The sequence below is a fragment of the Microchirus variegatus genome (genome assembly GCF_963457635.1).
Source record: "Microchirus variegatus genome assembly, chromosome: 3".
NCBI classification, from domain to species: Eukaryota; Metazoa; Chordata; class Actinopteri; order Pleuronectiformes; family Soleidae; genus Microchirus; species Microchirus variegatus.
In genome coordinates, this window is record NC_139804.1 from 33,636,090 (window position 1) to 33,654,463 (window position 18,374).

Here is an 18,374-nt window from a genome sequence, read left to right on the forward strand (position 1 = left end):
TTGTATGTATGGAGACTCAACTGTGCCTCCATAAACTCATTCTGCATTCGGATTCCCTTTTCATTAGTCACCAGCAGGTAATGGAGACCAAAGGAGGAGGAACACATTTACATAATGTGTTGATGGAGATGAGTCAATGATTTGCTACTCAACAAATAGAAAAAATAAGTATAACGGCTCATAGCCACGGTCCAAAATATGGGCTAAATACAAAATACGGCTAATTCAGCACCTGACAGAGCAGAGCATGTCCTCAGTAAATGTGCCTTCAGAAAACCTTTGTAAAGTGACTTTTGTGTCATACTTTAGCTTTGATTTCGAAAAAAAAAAAAGAAGATAAAATACTTGACTGGTGGCTTTCGGAGTTCAGTTTGGAGGCAGCAGCTGCTTCCTGTTTCCTCATTAATGACCTCAGTGTGAAACAGCCTTCAGCACTGAAGCTGCTCCCGTTTGTCACCCGGTATTTTTTACACCCTACACTTAAAATAAAATAAACTGGACGACAGTGCGTGACAGAAAAAAATGCCCACGAGCAGAGACGAGCGAAGACGAAGATGAGGAGATAAGGACGGAGATGACGGGATGAAGAGCAACAGCAAAACAGGAAATGTGACAAATGCAAATATATATATGAAAAAATAAAAGTGAACAGAAATAAAACAACTTCCTTCCAGATGAGCGTTTTACCTCCATATCACTTATCATTTAAAACACAATCATTATCTGCAAATAAAGGCTATTTCCATTAATTCACACTCAATCCTGCTGTTTTCACAAGTTCAGAAGTCTTAGTTTCTATTCATCCACGCTAAATTCATCTCACTTTCTATTGGTTCAAATACCAAAAAACAACAATATATCACTCTGACTCTAAAATGGTATGTTTCATATGAGAACATGGCCGTAAACTCATTTATGTTTGGAGTATGAATGATGATGTACGATGTTCACTGCTCCTGTAAAGGATAATAATCCAGGGTTTTCCGCTCTCCCTCCCTCTGCTCAGATGCAATCAGAGCATCGACTTTTCTCTTTGAAGCCTCTGACTTCGCTCTTCAAACAGCAGATTACCCGCAGATCACTTTTAATCTCCAGTTCGCCGCCGAGCGCTGCTCCGTCTCCTCGCACCGACTCCTCGTCGAGTTCTTTTCTGTCTCGCTGAGTTCCAGTCAAAATAAAAACCCAGCGCGAATCATAAACCTGAGAATCATCGATCTGGCACGTGAACGCGTTATTGACGTTTGCATCACAAATCTGTCGACTCGTCATTGCATCATTTATTAATCATTAAACTCGATCCGGAGCTGGACGAGTGGCAGAAAGTGGATGCATGAATTATGAGCAGATAAAGCAGGTCATAAAAAATAAATAATTCATGTATTATTTCACAAATTATAAAAGGGTTAGAGGTCACCTTTCAGTTTCTCAATTAATAAAACAATAAAGTTAATGATGCACTGTTACAATAAAAAAAAAAATCGAACAAAGTTCCCTTTCGTAGAAATAGAAATTAAAAAAAAGATTCCCTGTAACTGTTTGTTTGTAAGGTGCAGTTGATGCTGTTTTGCGGTGATAATGTCACATTTCTTCTGTTTCGGCTGTTTCAGATGTCACTCCACAGGACAGCTCGCCTACTCTTGTCCACGCTGACAACGTATTTGCCCGACAGAGACCAGGACACGGCACTGATGGACGAACTGAGGACAGAGAAGGTGGAGAAGGGGATGATTAAAGAGGAGCAGTAAATGTGTACGTTTGTTTAGTTTTTTTTTACTGAAATAACATATGGAGTTCCTCAAGGAAGCACCCTGGAGCCTCTGCTGTTTCTTAAAGAGGTCAACACACGTTAACATGAGGTCGTAAAAATTTATTGAGTGACACTGATCATGTTTCTTTAAGCAACATAGAAAAAACACTTTAAAAAGTTACAAAAAAAAAAGTATAAATATTTGAGAGAAAACAATTAAAAGCAAACAAAAACGTCCTGTACTTTGTGTTGTGCATTAAACTGGAACAGCTTTTAACTGTTGTTGGATGTTATATTATTTTAAAGAGCATGTAAAGCAAATGCATAGTTTCTTCTCTTATATTAAAATATTTGAAACTGAAAACAATTTCTCTCAAGTAGTTCTAGTTAGCATAACTCCTTCTCCTCAAATGCTATAATGATCTGAAAACCCTCAGTATTTGCTCTTGAGTAAGTGCACCTGCATGAGTGCCTCTGTTGTTGTTTCTTCCCTTGATGTGAAAATATGCAGAAAAGCTCTACCTTTTTATTTAAAATTCCTAAGGATGAGGACATTACATAGAGAAGAAGAGCAGACAGAAGGCTGCAGGTACCACTGATAGAGAAAAGTGAACACCTGTGGTTGTGCACAGTGGTAACATTTAAAGTGCAGTCTGTGCGACTTGTGATGTAACAAAGAAATTAAATGTTTTCTTAAACGATAAAATATTCATGACATTGATGACACGAGATTCCTCAGGGAATTACCTTGGGGCCTCTAATCTGTCTAATCAAATTTAAAGGTCCCATATTATACCCTATTAACCCAAGTTAAACTAGGTCCTGGTGCCCTAATGAACATGTCTGTGTCATGCTTTAGTCAAAATATCATAAGGATGAAGCACAATAGCAGTTCAATAATCTGCCAAAACAGCCTTTTTCAGAACGCTCGGTTTTGTGCCTGATCATTTACATGTGAATGAGACCCAGGTAAACACACATCCACTGCTTCCAGGGGAGTGTCGATCTAACTGTCGCCACTTATCACCTATTGTCATGCAGCGTCGTCACAACCCCCGCTCCATATACCCCATAGTAATGTCCGTTTACCTGTTGTTACTGCGTTTCACAGTAATGCATAGAGTGACCACAATTTTGGCTTCTTGCGATCATAAAAAAATCGAAGAAAAACGATTAATGCGCGGCGCGGCGTGTATGTAAATTCCCATGCTAGAAAAAGACCCTTAAAGCACCAGTGTAACTGCGGCTCCAACTGGTGTGTGGATCAACAACACGAGGAGAGAACGTGGAAACACGACAGAAAGGCAGCCTTTGGTTGAGAAGAAATGTAGGACAACATCTACATCTTTCTGCAGTGCTTTCAAACACGTGCTCCTCATATCACCGATCGAGACACGCCACTCACTAACTGCAGGCACGTAACTGGTGCGTTCAAGGTGTCCCTCCAGCATAGGAATTTACACACATGATCAACAACAAAGGGCTTGTGAAGCTTGTGAAAAAAAAATTTCATAAATAAAATATATCCACTGGACACACAAGTCCTCTGAGGCTGGAAGTTTGTGTAAAACACTGTGCTCCGCTGTGCAGCCACTCTTCCTCCCTCGCCTGCACTCTCGTATTTCACAGGGACAAGGGGGAGCTACGGTGGAGCTGTGAAGTACTCTGCCTGGCGGGGTGCCAACATTCACGGTGAAATGTCCGCACTGTCGTCACTTGGTCGGGAGGTGTAAACATTGCGTGTTTTATCGCCTATACTTACACAAAGTGGAACCACTAAAACATGACTGAGTCTTGTTTTTTCACATTTTGGGGACTGGTATGGCCCCCTGAGTCCCAAATATAAGTACTAAAAGATTAAAAAGTTGATTTTGCACAATAGGGGACCTTTAAGAAAAAAACAAAAACGAAAAACATGCACAGTCTCTTCCTGGTTTTCAATAAGAATATTTACAGTAAGCTGTGAGATGTTCTACAGTCAGAGTCTTCAGAAGTTACCAAGACTATTTAGTGATGAATTATAGAGTTTAGCAGAGGCTGTGCACAGAGCGATGCAGCACTGCTCCACTTTAGCTCACCTTGATGCTTACAGTTTAACAGCTTTTTCCTTTTTAGACCACGTAGAGTTACACACTGAGGTAACGTAAACCTTAAAAAGTGCAGGTTTCACAGTAGCATGAACTGACACGGAATAACGGAACTGGCTTATATTTTAGTGGAAGTTGAGTATGATACCTGTGTTTGTCAGCTAGGCGTGTCTCCAGGTCTCCGGTGGAGACGTTCCAGATGTAAACTGCGCCGTCTGCTGATCCGGCCACCACAAAACAACCATCAGGACTAAAAACAGAGAGTGGACATTAACTTATCGGCGTGGTAGCGGATTAGCTTCAGTTTGGGCTGATGAATCCTCAGGATTTGGGTGAATTCCAATTCCTTTCTTAACCCTCAATCTCAAAAATGCACGCTCCCTCTAGTTCTAGTGCTGTCCTGATTCTCAGAAAAATTAAGTTGAGGGGCTAGTTTAAGGGCTGTATCGCCCTCAATATTGAGATTTTCCGAGAACACCCTTGGGAGCAAGGGCTACCGAGAATGCATTGTATGTTTTGCCATGACAAAGATGGCGCCGAAAGCAGCGAAACGAGTACGCTACAAATTAAGTATTTTCTTTGTTAATAGATATAAAAATGATGAAAACCATTGTATTATCTTAGTTTAGGCCCATATTATGGTTTACTGACGTCATTGTTGCATAACATTTATTTTTATTTTACGATCTTTTGTCAATAGTAACTGTCAGCTGAATATGTCCGTGGTTGTGAGTATGATCTTATAACTAACTGACAACCTAATAACTTGACTGACAAACGGATCGTAATAAATAATCGTGACGTAAATGTGTTCTTCTTCTTCTTTTTTGGAGTTGACAGACTGGACGCAGCTTTCGCGTTATTCTGCCCCCTACAGTCTGAAGACGTATCTGCATTTAAGGGGTGTCCCATTTCTAAGTGACAAAATAACCCTCAGCACTTGGTTTTGAGGGTCAGTTAAGATTAAGGGTTAAGATTGAGGGTTAAGATAGGAATTGGAATTGGCTCTTTATTTATAAAGACACATTTTCATTAATCTGATCACTTACAGTAAACGACCACTTATCAAGGCAACACAGCACTAACATTATTACGTTAATAAAACATAAGAACATATGAGCCAGAAGCAGCTGTTGCCCATGTAATGTCTCACATGCAGCTCTAATGACTTATCATGACTCTTGGTGCAGACATGTTTATGTTTGAACAGTTATACGCCGAGAAACCTAGTCCTGCAGTCACCATGGAAACAGCAGAAAATGTAAGACACAGCTTCTCATTTCCCTCATCTCTCTCTCTCTCTCTCTTTCCATCTCAGACATTCAATCTTTGACCCTGTGAACTTCTCTTTGTCTCCATGTGAAACTGAAACAATAACTTCATGAGACGTTGCTTCCTCACAACAAATGAAATCACATGAAGCTGCGGCCAGATGAGGTGCACGACATCACCTGAGTCACAGTGAGCTCACCTGATGACGGCCTTGGTGCTGTCGCTGCCGCAGGTAAAGCCATCGGCTCTGACAGACAGAAAACACACAATCAGCTGCTCGCCTGAGTCCCTCTTACACATACGTCGTCTCATACACACACGCACACACACGTGAGATCCCTACCTGAAGCACACTCGCTCGCTCCACCTCCGCAGGTCAACCAGCTGGAGGCAGTTGTCACGGCAACAGCTCAGCAGATGACGATGGTCGCAGCTCAGGTCCAGGGAGGTGACTTTGCCCTGAGAGGGAAGCTCCTGGACGCAGCTGACCGCCCTGAACGACAGAGGTGGATTCATTTATCAGACATGATTCAGTTCAAACAGATGAGACGGGGGAACAGATGACATGAAAAAGTGCTTTCTTAAGTTGCATTGTTCTGAGGTTAAACAGGAGCTGACCGAGCAAAGAACACATTATGTCATTAGTAACCAGATAGTCAGTCGGATGATATCATCATTTATAATGAAGTCTAATAAATCATTTTGGGCCATTACGGCCAATCACAGCCCATCAGGAACAGGGAGAGAGGGTGTTGGCAGTGTGTGATTGGTAAAGAGAGATGCCAGTCATCTGGGGTCAGACTCTGTTCTGCAGGCTGAGCTGTTGCTAGGCAACAGAGGAAGACAGGGAGTCGCCAAGGAGATGGCCGAGAGGATACATAAGGTGTGAGGTTTTAAATTACAGTCATTAGTCAAGGGAGGGCGCTGCCACAGAGCAAACTGACTGTAAATCACTCTGTACTGTGATTCTGCAGCGTCTACTGATGGAGTGAAGTGGTGAGGAATTGTTCAATAATAGAGTGAAATGGTGAAGCGGTGCAGTCAAACTATGGAAATGAAAGGGTAATGTGGGGAAGGAGTCAACAGGTGAACTGGTGTAAGAGAGGGGGCATTGAAATTAAATGAGATTGTAAATGGGTGAAGTGGTGATGGGAGTGGAGTGGTGACATGAAGTGATGAAATGATGCAGTGAAAAGGAAAGATGATGTAGGAAAGTGGTGTAATAGTGACGTAGTGTAGTGGTAAGTACCAAGTAGTGAAGAAGTGAAATGGTTAAGTGGTGAAATTAGATGGTGATATATGTAAAGTGAGATGATGGAGTGAAGCAGTGTTCAAAATTCAAGACCCCTTTTTCATCACTCCTGTTGGCACGGGAAGAAAACAACAGTTGTTCCTCAGCCTACGACTGAATACAGAAACTGTTATGTGCTGCCGCAATCCTCAAGCTCATCAGTGAGACGGTAAAGTGGTGATGTGGTGAAATCAAGTGGCAATAACACAAAATGAAGAGGTGAAATGTAGCGGTGAAGTGAAGAAGTCTTACCTGGAGTCCCAGACTCTGATCTTAGAGTCGTAGTGTCCACTGATGATGCAGTTCTCAGAGCAGACGAGGTCACTGCAGTACGACGACACTTCGACGACCTGCACACCTGCACACAGAGGTGACCGCTCGGTACACAGTCCACACACAAACTAACTAACCGGTCACTAACTCGTCATCAGGCAGGTACTGAATGATCAGCGGGACTCACATGCCGCTCTGTGCAGGTCCCACACTCTGATGGTTCCGTCCGCACTTCCCGTCACCACCTGATGAAGTAAACCGCTGAACCTCGCTGCGGTCACCTTCCGGGTGTGTCCCGTCAGAGTCAGCTGACGCAGACAGGTGAGACAAAGAGAGATGAAACATCTGATCTGATCGCGTGCAGCAGATCATGCCAAGTGCAGGTCTGAACGCTGCCAATCCCTCCTGAATGCATGGGAAATTCTCCTCAAAGTCGCCGCCTCAACTTGTTCAATTCAATTCGATATTTATTTGTATAGCGCCAAATCACAAACATCATCTCAAGGTACATTGACAACATCATACAGAGCAGAGAAACCCAACAATTGACACAATGAGCAAGCACTAGGCATCAGTGGAGAGAAAAAAAACTCCCTTTTAACAGAAGAAGAAATGTCTGACAGAACCAGACCTTAAAGGTCACATAGAGTGGTCCTGTTGCACATAAATGTTAGTTATGGAGGTCTACTTACATATATTAACTTGTTTTTATGGTCAAAAACCTCCTAGTTGCTGTAAACGAGCCGATAGAAATCCTCATTTTTGACGCTGTTTTTCTGCTGTGAGATTTAAGAGTGAACTTTCACCCCCAGAAGACAGAGTCTTGTGATTGGCCAGTACTATCCAGCACATCCGTTCTCAGAAGCGCAGCGCCCCCCTCTGGAACGGCGGATGCACTGCTCCTCATTATCAAAACATTGTTTTAACAGTGTTTAAAAATAGCTTCTTCACGACTCCCCGCCACAGTCCCTTTTATGACTTTAAACCGGAGTCAGACCCAGAGTCAGAAGACACTGTCGCTCGTGAAACACCTCCACAACGGACGTTATTCTTCTTCTGCGGTTCAATGTACGTAACCGGATGTGCCCGGACTAGTGCCCGGAGCAGGACGATCGGTTGTTCAGGAGAACCGCTGCTTACGTAACTATTACGGGATTTTCAGTAATCTCGTTGAGCCCCGAGATTACAATAAAACACAATGTTCTCAGCAATGGCTGGGAGCTTAGTTCCGCTTTAAAGATGTGCAGCCATCTGCCTCGACCGGTTGGGGTGAAAGGAATATGTCAGTGTCCATACATTGATTTGTTTGTAGCCACCGTCATAACAGTAACATTGATATTCACACTTTCTCTTTGCTAATGGCTAAAATATGATTTTATGTTACAGCAGTGGCAGTAGAGCTTTGATTCACTCAGCTTCTCACAACAATTACAAACACCAACACATTGATATCAGACAAATCTGTCCAGTCTGAATCAATGGCATCAATCTCATGTGGTCACAGGAGATGCATCCAAGATTCATGCCAGGTGTGAACAGTCATACTTTCAGCTCTCTGCAAACAATCACATCACCAATGATGGATGTTAATACCATAAGTGAGATACGCAGTGTAGTTACCTTGGGAACGGAGTCATCTAGCCGCCACAACAAGGCAGACCGATCATAGGATGCTGCGAGGACCCTAGAACCCTGATGAAAAAAAAAGAGTGACAGAACTCAGAGGTAACTGACAGTACAGGAGAGTCAAAGTTTAGTTGAATCACCCACCATTGGATCAAACTCAACGCAGGTGATGCCCTCAGTGCTGCCATCCAGTGTTGCTCTGTGTGTCAACGAGCCTGGAGACAGCAGCATATTTGAGTTGACCATTGCACCCTAAAATGAGCGGTTGTTGATACTGATGATGTAAGCAGACACCGCCTTACCTGCTTGGATGTCCCACAGCTTAATGACTTTGTCAGTTCCCCCGGTGGCCACCATGTCTGAACTGGAGCTGAACCTCACAGTGTTGATGCTTTCCTCATGGGCCTCCTGAGAGCAGGGATGTTGTCATGTTACAACAGGTTGTCCTTTGACCTTCAGCTTAAAGGAGACCCATTATCCCCCATTTCTACAAGTTAAACTAGTTCCCTGGTGTCCCTAATGAACATGTCTGTGAAATTCTTTGGTCAAAATACCCTGAGGATGAAGCACCACAGCAGTTAAATCACCCTGCCAAAACAGCCCTGTTCAGAACACTCGGTTTTGAGTGCCTGTCTCTTTAAATGCAAATGAGACACAGGAAAGTACGTCAGCGTCACTGAGGCTCGGGCAGCTAACAGCAGTTAGCATTTGGAAAAGTGATCATTTGTCGACTCTAGCCGCCACATTGCCGTCATATATAAAATGTATCCACTGGACACGTAAATCCTCTGAGGCTGGAAGTTTGTGTAGAACTCTGTGCTGCACTGTGCAGCCAAGAATAGAACACTTCGCGGACTTCCGCTCTTCCGGATTCTATTGCCCTCGGCTGCACTTTCACGTTTTTTAGGGACAAAGCGGAGCTCCGTGAGACAATAATTCCAGGAATGTCTTATTGTGACGTCACAGTGAGTGCAAAAGTCAATCGCATGTTTCATCTCCTGTACGTAGACTGAGGCGGACCACAAAAACATGAGTGAGTCATCTTTTTTCGCACTTTTCCTACTCATAGGGCCTCCAGAGTCCATAATAAGGAGTAAAACGTTGATTTTGCATAATATGTCCCCTTTAAGCATAGCATTTATTTCAGTACACAGTTGCAGATCTTCACAAGTACATCCCAAAGATTTGCAGTTCGCAGTTGCAGAGTCCTGTCATGGGCCACATAGTGGCTAGCACTGTTGCCTCACAGCAAAAAGGTTGCCAGTTTGAATCCCAGTTCGACCGAGAGCTTTTCTGTGTGGAGTTTTTATGTTCTCCCTGTGTGTGCATAGATTTTTCTCCAGGGTACTCCAGTTTCCTCCCACAGTCCAAAAACATGCAGAGGTTTAACTGGCCACTCTATATTGGCCTTAAAGGTGACATAGAGTGGTCCTGTTGCACATAAATGTTAGTTATGGAGGTCTACTTACATATATTAACTTGTTTTTATGGTCAAAAACCTCCTAGTTGCTGTGAACTAGCCGGTAGAAATCCTCTTTTCTGACAGTGTTTTTCTGCTGCGAGATTTCAGAGTGAACTTTCACCCCCAGAAGACAGAGTCTTGTGATTGGCCAGTACTATCCAGCACATCCGTTCTCAGAAGCGCAGCGCCCCCCTCTGGAACGGCGGATGCACTGCTCCTCATTATCAAAACATTGTTTTAACAGTGTTTAAAAATAGCTTCGTCACAACTCCCCGCCGCAGTCCCTTTGATGACTTTGACCCGGAGTCAGACCCAGAGTCAGAAGACACTGTCGCTCGTTAGAACACTAATTTCTAAGCGAAATATTATGTATGTGGCTTTTTTGGCCGGGCAGTGTGCGTGAGTGTGTTTTACCAGTACGTGCAGAGCTCTGGCAGGAACTCTGGCTGACACGCAGATTCCTACAGGATACATCCGATCCTCATCCATACTGCAGACTGAGTGACTGAGGGACCGCCTCTTCTTTCTAATATCACACAAACACACAGTGAGTTGCAGATGTGAGGTCAGTCAGCTGAGAGACACAGGGGACATGGACAAGAGGACTCACTCAAACAGTCCTCTAATGGAGGTGAGGATCCCCACAGAGGTAGCTGATGCCGACCTGAGGAGACGTAAACATCTGTGATCTGTGCTCGCGGGTATGTCACTGACGGCCCCTCACCACGAGTGAACTGAACGACGGTCAAACATCAACGACTGTGGCGACAACTCACCTGAAAAGTCTTGTGTGTCTTCGTTCCGTCATCACGTCCTGGTTGTCCTTCTCTGGGGATGTGGACCTAGAGTTTGGAGCGCTGGAACTGTCAACATGGCAACATTCAACAGTGAGGGGCATCCACATACACACATGGAGAAGATGATGATGTCACAATAACATGGACAGAACTACCACGTTAGAGGACAGGTGAAGGACAGCGAGTTGCACAAGATGACCATCAGTCAAGTTGACTCTCTCACCTGTCGATGGTGACCTCTGACATGGCGGCAGACCGTAGCTCCCTCTGCAGGTTAGCTTGACGAGCTCTGAGGGCAATTTTACAAACAAGAGATTGATGAATCAGAGAGGTCGCAGTAGAGGTGTGTTCAAGTATGGAGAACATGTGTGTTCAGGTGAGAAGAAGAGGTGTGTTCAGGAAAGAGGAACATGTGTGTTCAGGTGAGAAGAATGTGTGTGTTCAGGTGAGAAGAACGTGTGTGTTCAGGTGAGAAGAACGTGTGTGTTCAGGTGAGATGAACGTGTGTGTTCAGGTGAGAAGAACGTGTGTGTTCAGGTGAGAAGAACGTGTGTGTTCAGGTGAGAAGAACGTGTGTGTTCAGGAGAGATGAACGTGTGTGTTCAGGTGAGAAGAATGTGTGTGTTCAGGTGAAATGAACATGTGTGTTCAGGTGAGATGAACGTGTGTGTTCAGGAAAGAGGAACATGTGTGTTCAGGAAAGAGGAACATGTGTGTTCAGGAAAGAGGAACATGTGTGTTCAGGAAAGAGGAACATGTGTGTTCAGGTGAGAAGAATGTGTGTGTTCAGGTGAGATGAACATGTGTGTTCAGGTGAGAAGAACGTGTGTGTTCAGGAGAGATGAACGTGTGTGTTCAGGTGAGAAGAACGTGTGTGTTCAGGAGAGATGAACGTGTGTGTTCAGGTGAGAAGAATGTGTGTGTTCAGGAGAGATGAACGTGTGTGTTCAGGTGAGAAGAACGTGTGTGTTCAGGAGAGATGAACGTGTGTGTTCAGGTGAGAAGAATGTGTGTGTTCAGGTGAGATGAACATGTGTGTTCAGGTGAGATGAACGTGTGTGTTCAGGTGAGAAGAACGTGTGTGTTCAGGTGAGAAGAATGTGTGTGTTCAGGAGAGATGAACGTGTGTGTTCAGGTGAGAAGAATGTGTGTGTTCAGGTGAGATGAACATGTGTGTTCAGGTGAGATGAACATGTGTGTTCAGGTGGGATGAACGTGTGTGTTCAGGTGAGAAGAACGTGTGTGTTCAGGTGAGATGAACGTGTGTGTTCAGGTGAGAAGAATGTGTGTGTTCAGGTGAGATGAACGTGTGTGTTCAGGTGAGAAGAATGTGTGTGTTCAGGTGAGATGAACGTGTGTGTTCAGGTGAGATGAACGTGTGTGTTCAGGTGAGATGAACGTGTGTGTTCAGGTGAGATGAACTTGTGTGTTCAGGTGAGATGAACGTGTGTGTTCAGGTGAGAAGAAGAGGTGTGTTCAGGAGAGATGAATGTGTGTGTTCAGGTGAGAAGAATGTGTGTGTTCAGGTGAGAAGAAGAGGTGTGTTCAGGAGAGATTAATGTGTGTGTTCAGGTGTGATGAATGTGTGTTCAGGTGTGATGAACATGTGTGTTCAGGTGAGAAGAATGTGTGTGTTCAGGTGAGAAGAACGTGTTCAGGAGAGATGAACGTGTGTGTTCAGGTGAGAAGAACGTGTTCAGGTGAGAAGAGCGTGTGTGTTCAGGTGAGAAGAAGAGGTGTGTTCAGGTGAGATGAACGTGTGTGTTCAGGTGAGAAGAACGTGTTCAGGTGTGATGAACGTGTGTGTTCAGGTGAGAAGTACACGTGTGCTGTGATGCATTCCAGTACTTGGTCTTGCGTTCGTTGCGGCTGTTCATGCGAGCGGCAGCCTGTCGTTTCTGGTGAATCATGTCCTCCAGCAGGTGGACCTCTTTGACTTTCTCCTCCCTGAGTCTCGACTCCGCCTCCCTCTGTCGTTCCAGCAAGGCATCGTAGTCCGTCTTCAACGCCCCATTTTTCTTCTGAACCTGCTCGACCAGCTCCTGCAGCTCCTGACGGGCATCAAAGGCACCGCTAACCTGTTGCTGCTCTTCCTGAAGCCTGGAGACACAAGTCCAGTTTAAAGTTCAGTTCAGTAAATATAATTATGAAGACATTCAAATGTTTACATTATAGTTGTTTGTGTGTCGCTCACCTGGCATGTTGCTCCTCCACAGCACATTCTTTGATCTTTATCTGCTGCTGCAGCTCCACCACCTGATAGGCAAGCTGCAACAAAACAAGAGAAGAGTGAAGACTCTATGTCAATTCTGAAATTAAAACACTTACTAAATCTTAATTATATATTCATTTTTCTACATCATTAACGGCTCAATAAGAGATGCAGCTCCTGCAGTTTCCTGAACATGTACATATGTGTGTGTGTGTTATGATGTTTGTCTTGTCTTGTGTTATCATGTTGTCATAGCGATGTTCTTGCTTGTGTTATTGTTGCATTATCTTGTCGTCTGACCTCTCCCGTAGTTTTGTTGAGCTGATTCTTCTGCTGCTGCAGAGCAGAGATGGAGTTGCTGTCAGAGCAGGGCTGTCTGAACACACAAAACAAACACACACACACACACACAAGTCATATTCACACATGAACTCCAGAGAACCGAGTTCGAAACATATTACACATATGGAGAACGCAGCAGGAGAGTCTCCCGAGTCCCATGTGTTCACAACAACAAGGGGAATGTCCAGTAGATTGGAGTGAGGGGGGGCACAGCCCCAGGTTGAGCTTTGGTAGGCAGGACACTCGCTCACTGCTGTGGATTATATGCAGCTGTTCCTGCTGTGTTCTCACATGAGCTCAGACAGGAGAATTTTCCAGAGAGTGTTCTCACATGCAGCCCCACCCTCTGGACAATGTCAGGAGCACAGCCAGACTTCAGTGCAGCTCTGAAAACAGCAGTTAACAATATGAAATGTGAATTACCTGGCGGAGCAGCTCAGGATACCTTTGGTCAGACTGGCCTTGTCCAACAACTGAGTGTCTGAGAACAAACGGAGGACAGAGACAGTCAGTGGTGACAACAGTAAGGAAAACTGAATTTAACTCAGTTATTACACTTATGTAAACTATGTTCACTGTGGTGCTAATTGGTCGGCACCTTGTTGAGGTTTTGCAAACCGGAATTTTGGAGGAATCACCTGTAACCAGACACCTACTGGAAAATACCAGCTGTCAATCACACTGGTGTCCACTGATAAATGCTGTCATTTAGTAATAAGTGATTCAAAGAGCCAAAACTAGCGATAAACTAGCGATAGTTGACGTTAAAAATCAAATGAGAAGCACCTACATTCAAATGGACTGCTCTTTGCAACAAGCATAGTCCATAGTTTCTACATATTTCAAAATTCCATACTTTTCCAGACTCAAATTTCCAGACTTCTCTGAGGATTTTTCCAGTCAATATTAAACATCTGAATACCTATTGTTAGATGATTATTATGTAAATAAATGGTTTTAAAATCCTTCACTCATTTTTCATGAAGCCAGCCCTCGGAAAACTTCATCGACCCATGACGCTGTCGCAGCCGACAATAGGTCGCCGGCTCGACGACACGTATGGAAAAAAAAGAAAGAAAAAAGAATCGTAGTCGCACGGTGAACAGTAACCATGGTAACTTGACACCATTTGACTTGATTAGTTTCATATCATCTACAGGTAGGCTATGCTGCGTTAGTAACTTGTTTTGATTTGTATATGTTAATATATTTAATTTTAGAAAGTGAGATTAGAGTCTGGAAACATTTTTCCATACTTTTTTCCCCTTTTTCCATACTAATCCAGACCTGGAAATTCCATACTTTTCCAAACTTTTCCATGCTGCATAGGAACCCTGATAGTCACTATTCAAGATATTTTCACTTCCTGGAGAAACTGGAAGTCCTCAACCACTTTTTACATACATTCGTCTAAATTCACATAATAATCTCCATTCAAACTCAAACGACCTTACGAACAAACCTCATCATTTCTTTGTTTAAACATTCTGATAATGAAGTGAAACATCGTCATCCGATGACAAAGCAGCACATACACAAACACACGCGAGTCACGTCTCAGAGGAAGTGGAAACAACATGTGGTTCGGTCTTCTTACAAAAATCTTGAAATAAGACTGACTCATCTTCAACGTTTTAAAAATAGTCGACTCACAACAAACTAAGTGCGAGTCTGTCAGGTTAGAGCAGAGCGCTCATGTGACAGATTCTGTTCAGGTTCTGTCCCGTGAAACCAGACATTTTTGGAAGGAAAGTGTGTTTGTATGACGGACTGATGTCAGCGTGAGAGACACAGAACCTCAGAGCCTCAGAACCTCACCCTTAACTGATCTGTTTGTACTTGTGTTCCTGCTGGCAGACATGTTTTCACTGAGACTGAGCCTCCATGTCTCAGGGTGGCTTGATAAAAATGTTACCCTTCCCTTTATCACATCATCATTTGCTGACATCAACGTTCAATGAAGAAACAGGAAATAAGTTCATGCTTTGAACATACACCACACATAAGCCACAGCTGCCCTAAAATCAAAATCATTTTTTTTACTTTCTGTAATGGTTAATACACCAGAATGTAGAATCTCCTTAACCAAAGGGATATTTTTAATTCTAAAATCTACTGTTTTCGAAAAAAAAAAACATGATTAGGATGTCAAATTCTAGTTATTTACTTGCATTACTGAATAGAACAAATTGTGTTAGTGGTTAAATGTTACGCTTGATTAATTTCTCGGAGAAGAAGTCGGCTCAAACTTGGGCATAAAAAGGTGAATTCAGTTTGTTATTTGCCAAATAAATAGCAATAACTGTATTTAAAAAGCATAAATGTGTGCACCTGCTTTTGAACTGAAAATCTCCGTTTAAAGCAGAGGTCTCAAACTCGGGGCCCTCAGGCCACATGTGGCCCCTCAGTCGATTTCATGCGGCCCACCCCTTATGATTGATTTGAATATTTATAGATTTATTTAGCATTATAAATGTTCAAAACAAACTCTTTTATTTTGAAATGATGTAAAATATCATCACAATTGTTGCTATTGCAGTATCATGATGGTATATTATGATATCATTTTACTGCCCCCTACTGAACAGTTGTTTCCCCACACAGTTGGACTTTTGTCCACGTGACTGACCCCCTCTTGACCAGATTTGAAGCCCAAGTGGCCCCCAGGTCATTTAAAGGTGCCATATGTAAGAATGTGGCCAAAAACGATTACTACACTCAAATTCAAAACACCAAGGTCTTTTAGGTTTCGTTTTCTCCGCCATTGTAGCTCAGACGTAACTGACCACCCGTGGTTGCTCGGCAGCTGAGAGTCTACTGATTGCAATGATTGGTAGGTGGCGGTAGGTGGCGCCACATGCCAAAACATGATTTCAAAACTAATATTTAAAAATATTTTTTTACTGTGAATATTTTGGCTGTACTGTTGCTGTTGGGGAGTTCAGTATGTTATATGAACGTTATTCCTGAGTCTCTGTGACGTATACGGCCAGTTGCCAGGGCCACGTGACCACTAGAGGGCCCCCAAAAGCAATTAACAAAAAAGATAAGTTTGGATTGCTGTAGATTGCTGTAGTTTATTTAGAATTTTTCTTCCCATTTTTACCAAAGCTTTTTTCACAGTTCTTACATAGTTGTTACATGTGATTATTTAACTTTATATTTTATTTATAAACCATTTTTGTTACCTTGTTCCGGGTGCCTGTGTTGATTTACATTATTACAAAGAATGTGCACATTTTTACATTTTCATTAATATTTTATTTATTTGTAAGTTTGCAAATCTGGTGTCTGCTTCCATGCAACAAAAAGTTCTCACATTTAGTTTTACAAGTGTATTCGTATTCGTGACCGAGTAGAGTAAGTATAATACCTATAATATATTGTGTGAATGATCAATAATCATTATTATTGGCAGTAACAGAGGGCCTCAAAATCTAATTTAGCTTAGGGCCCCATGGAGGCTTGGGCCGGCCCTGCCAGTTGCTTTAGATGTATTAATAATGCACCTTTAAGTTTGAGACTGGTTTAAAATGATGATGATTCAATTACTTAAAGGCGCCATATGTAAGAATGTGGCCAAAAACGGTTACTACATTCAAATTCAAAATACCGAGGTCTTTTAGGTTTCGTTTTCTGACGTAACTGGCAACCCGTGGTTGCTCGGCAGCTGAGACTCTACTGACTGCAATGATTGGTAGACGGCGGTAGGTGGCGCCACATGCCAAAACATGATTTCAAGACATAAACATGATTTGCAGTCTGCAAAAGATGTTTTTTTAATGCAAATATTTTGTCTGTACTGTTGTTGTTGGTGAGTTCAGATTGTTATATGAACATTATTCCTGAGTCTCTGTGACATATTAGGAGGATTTTATGGCCATTTGCTTTAGATTTATTACATAATGCACCTTTAACCCCAGACCTGTCACTTAAAACTATATTTGACCTTAGTTTAAGAATAAATACCAAAGTCATTACACCGGGCAGACGGTCGTCTCTCATACATGTGAACTGTCAGATTCCTCTGCAACAAACTCCAGTCAAAAACATCTCGTCGTTCAAACTCCACAGATTCAACCTTCGACTCAGACTTCTTATAATAAGCAGATGTAAAAACAGCTGCTTTTTGAATGGAGTTTGTTTTTGATTGAACTCGCAGCTATTTACGGGACTTTGACAGAATCAAACAGGTCAAACCGGTACTTGACGTTCGTACAGAAGTTGATCAGGTCCTGAAACATGGCATGCTGGTTCCTGTCTCGGTGCTTCAGTTGACGGACGATGTGTCTCTTCCAGGTGTCTCCTCCCGCAGCCGAGACCCGTCCGCTCCGCTCCGACGACCGGGGGGAGACGGGCACAGCGGCCATGATGCGGAAACACGGCGCTCCGAGCCCGGCTTGACGTCACATGCAGCTACGCGTGAACGCTTCGACCCTGTATGGCGCAGCTCGTTCGGTCGTAATTTCCGTTTTGTTTATTAGTTTTTTTTCTCACTTTTTCTTCCCCAACTTCGTCGTCCATGCGGAGGCGGGGTTGAGGGCGGGGGCGCGCGCCCACACGGACAGCTGCCGGGTGTCGGCCAATCAGCGCTCGCTGTCGCGTTTCCTGTTTTGCATGTTTCTGTAATGCTGGGTGTACGGAAGCCCCGAAGTGCCAAAACTTTCAATAGAATCAACACCACTGTGTTGATTGTGTGTTTCAACAACAAAGAAAAACAAAGACTATGTTGTTGTTGTTGTTTTTTTGTTTAAAACTACATAATAATGTAATAAATAAATAAATAACAGGGTCTCAAATTCAAAAAGGTCAAATTTAAGACCTTTTTAAGACCATAATGAATACAATTTAAGACCCATTTCACAGCCATACTGCCAAAAAAAGTACAAAAGACATGAAGGAAAATTGGAGCCACAAATCGTTGAACTTGCACTTACCCATCTTATGCAAGCAATTCAGCTTAGCTGTGGGCTTTCATTAAGTTTTCTCCGCTGCTATGCTATGCTGTAACACATCGCGGCGCGCGGGCGGCACACTAGCTAGTGGTGCTCGATAAAAGCGAGACTGAAGTTTATGCATGTTTTAGGTAAAAGTAATGTTAATAGATTTTTAAGACCTTTCAAAATTGTATTTAAGACCTTTTAGACATTTTAGGCCTTAAATTCAAATGATTGGATTTATGACTTTTTAAGACCCCGTGGATACCCTGAAATAATGAATGAACGAATCACAGTGATACTACAGAGGCTCCATACTGATGTTCTA

The 18,374-nt window shown here is 43.0% G+C and overlaps 1 protein-coding gene across 1 annotated transcript; it reads right to left on the reverse strand.

Annotated features, from left to right (window-relative positions):
- Window positions 1–1,510: 1,510 nt before the first annotated feature.
- atg16l2 (ATG16 autophagy related 16-like 2) lies at window positions 1,511–17,577 on the reverse strand. Its single transcript, XM_083886446.1, has 18 exons — window positions 17,329–17,577; window positions 13,533–13,590; window positions 13,068–13,143; window positions 12,750–12,823; window positions 12,404–12,655; window positions 10,779–10,844; window positions 10,535–10,621; window positions 10,369–10,422; window positions 10,173–10,284; window positions 8,599–8,704; window positions 8,441–8,511; window positions 8,291–8,362; window positions 6,858–6,978; window positions 6,650–6,755; window positions 5,450–5,599; window positions 5,306–5,353; window positions 3,983–4,084; window positions 1,511–1,697 (listed from the first exon to the last, which is right to left on the reverse strand). The coding sequence occupies exons 1-18, from the start codon at window positions 17,477–17,479 to the stop codon at window positions 1,604–1,606; spliced, it is 1,800 nt and encodes a 599-aa protein (XP_083742572.1). The 5' UTR covers window positions 17,480–17,577; the 3' UTR covers window positions 1,511–1,603.
- Window positions 17,578–18,374: the final 797 nt, after the last annotated feature.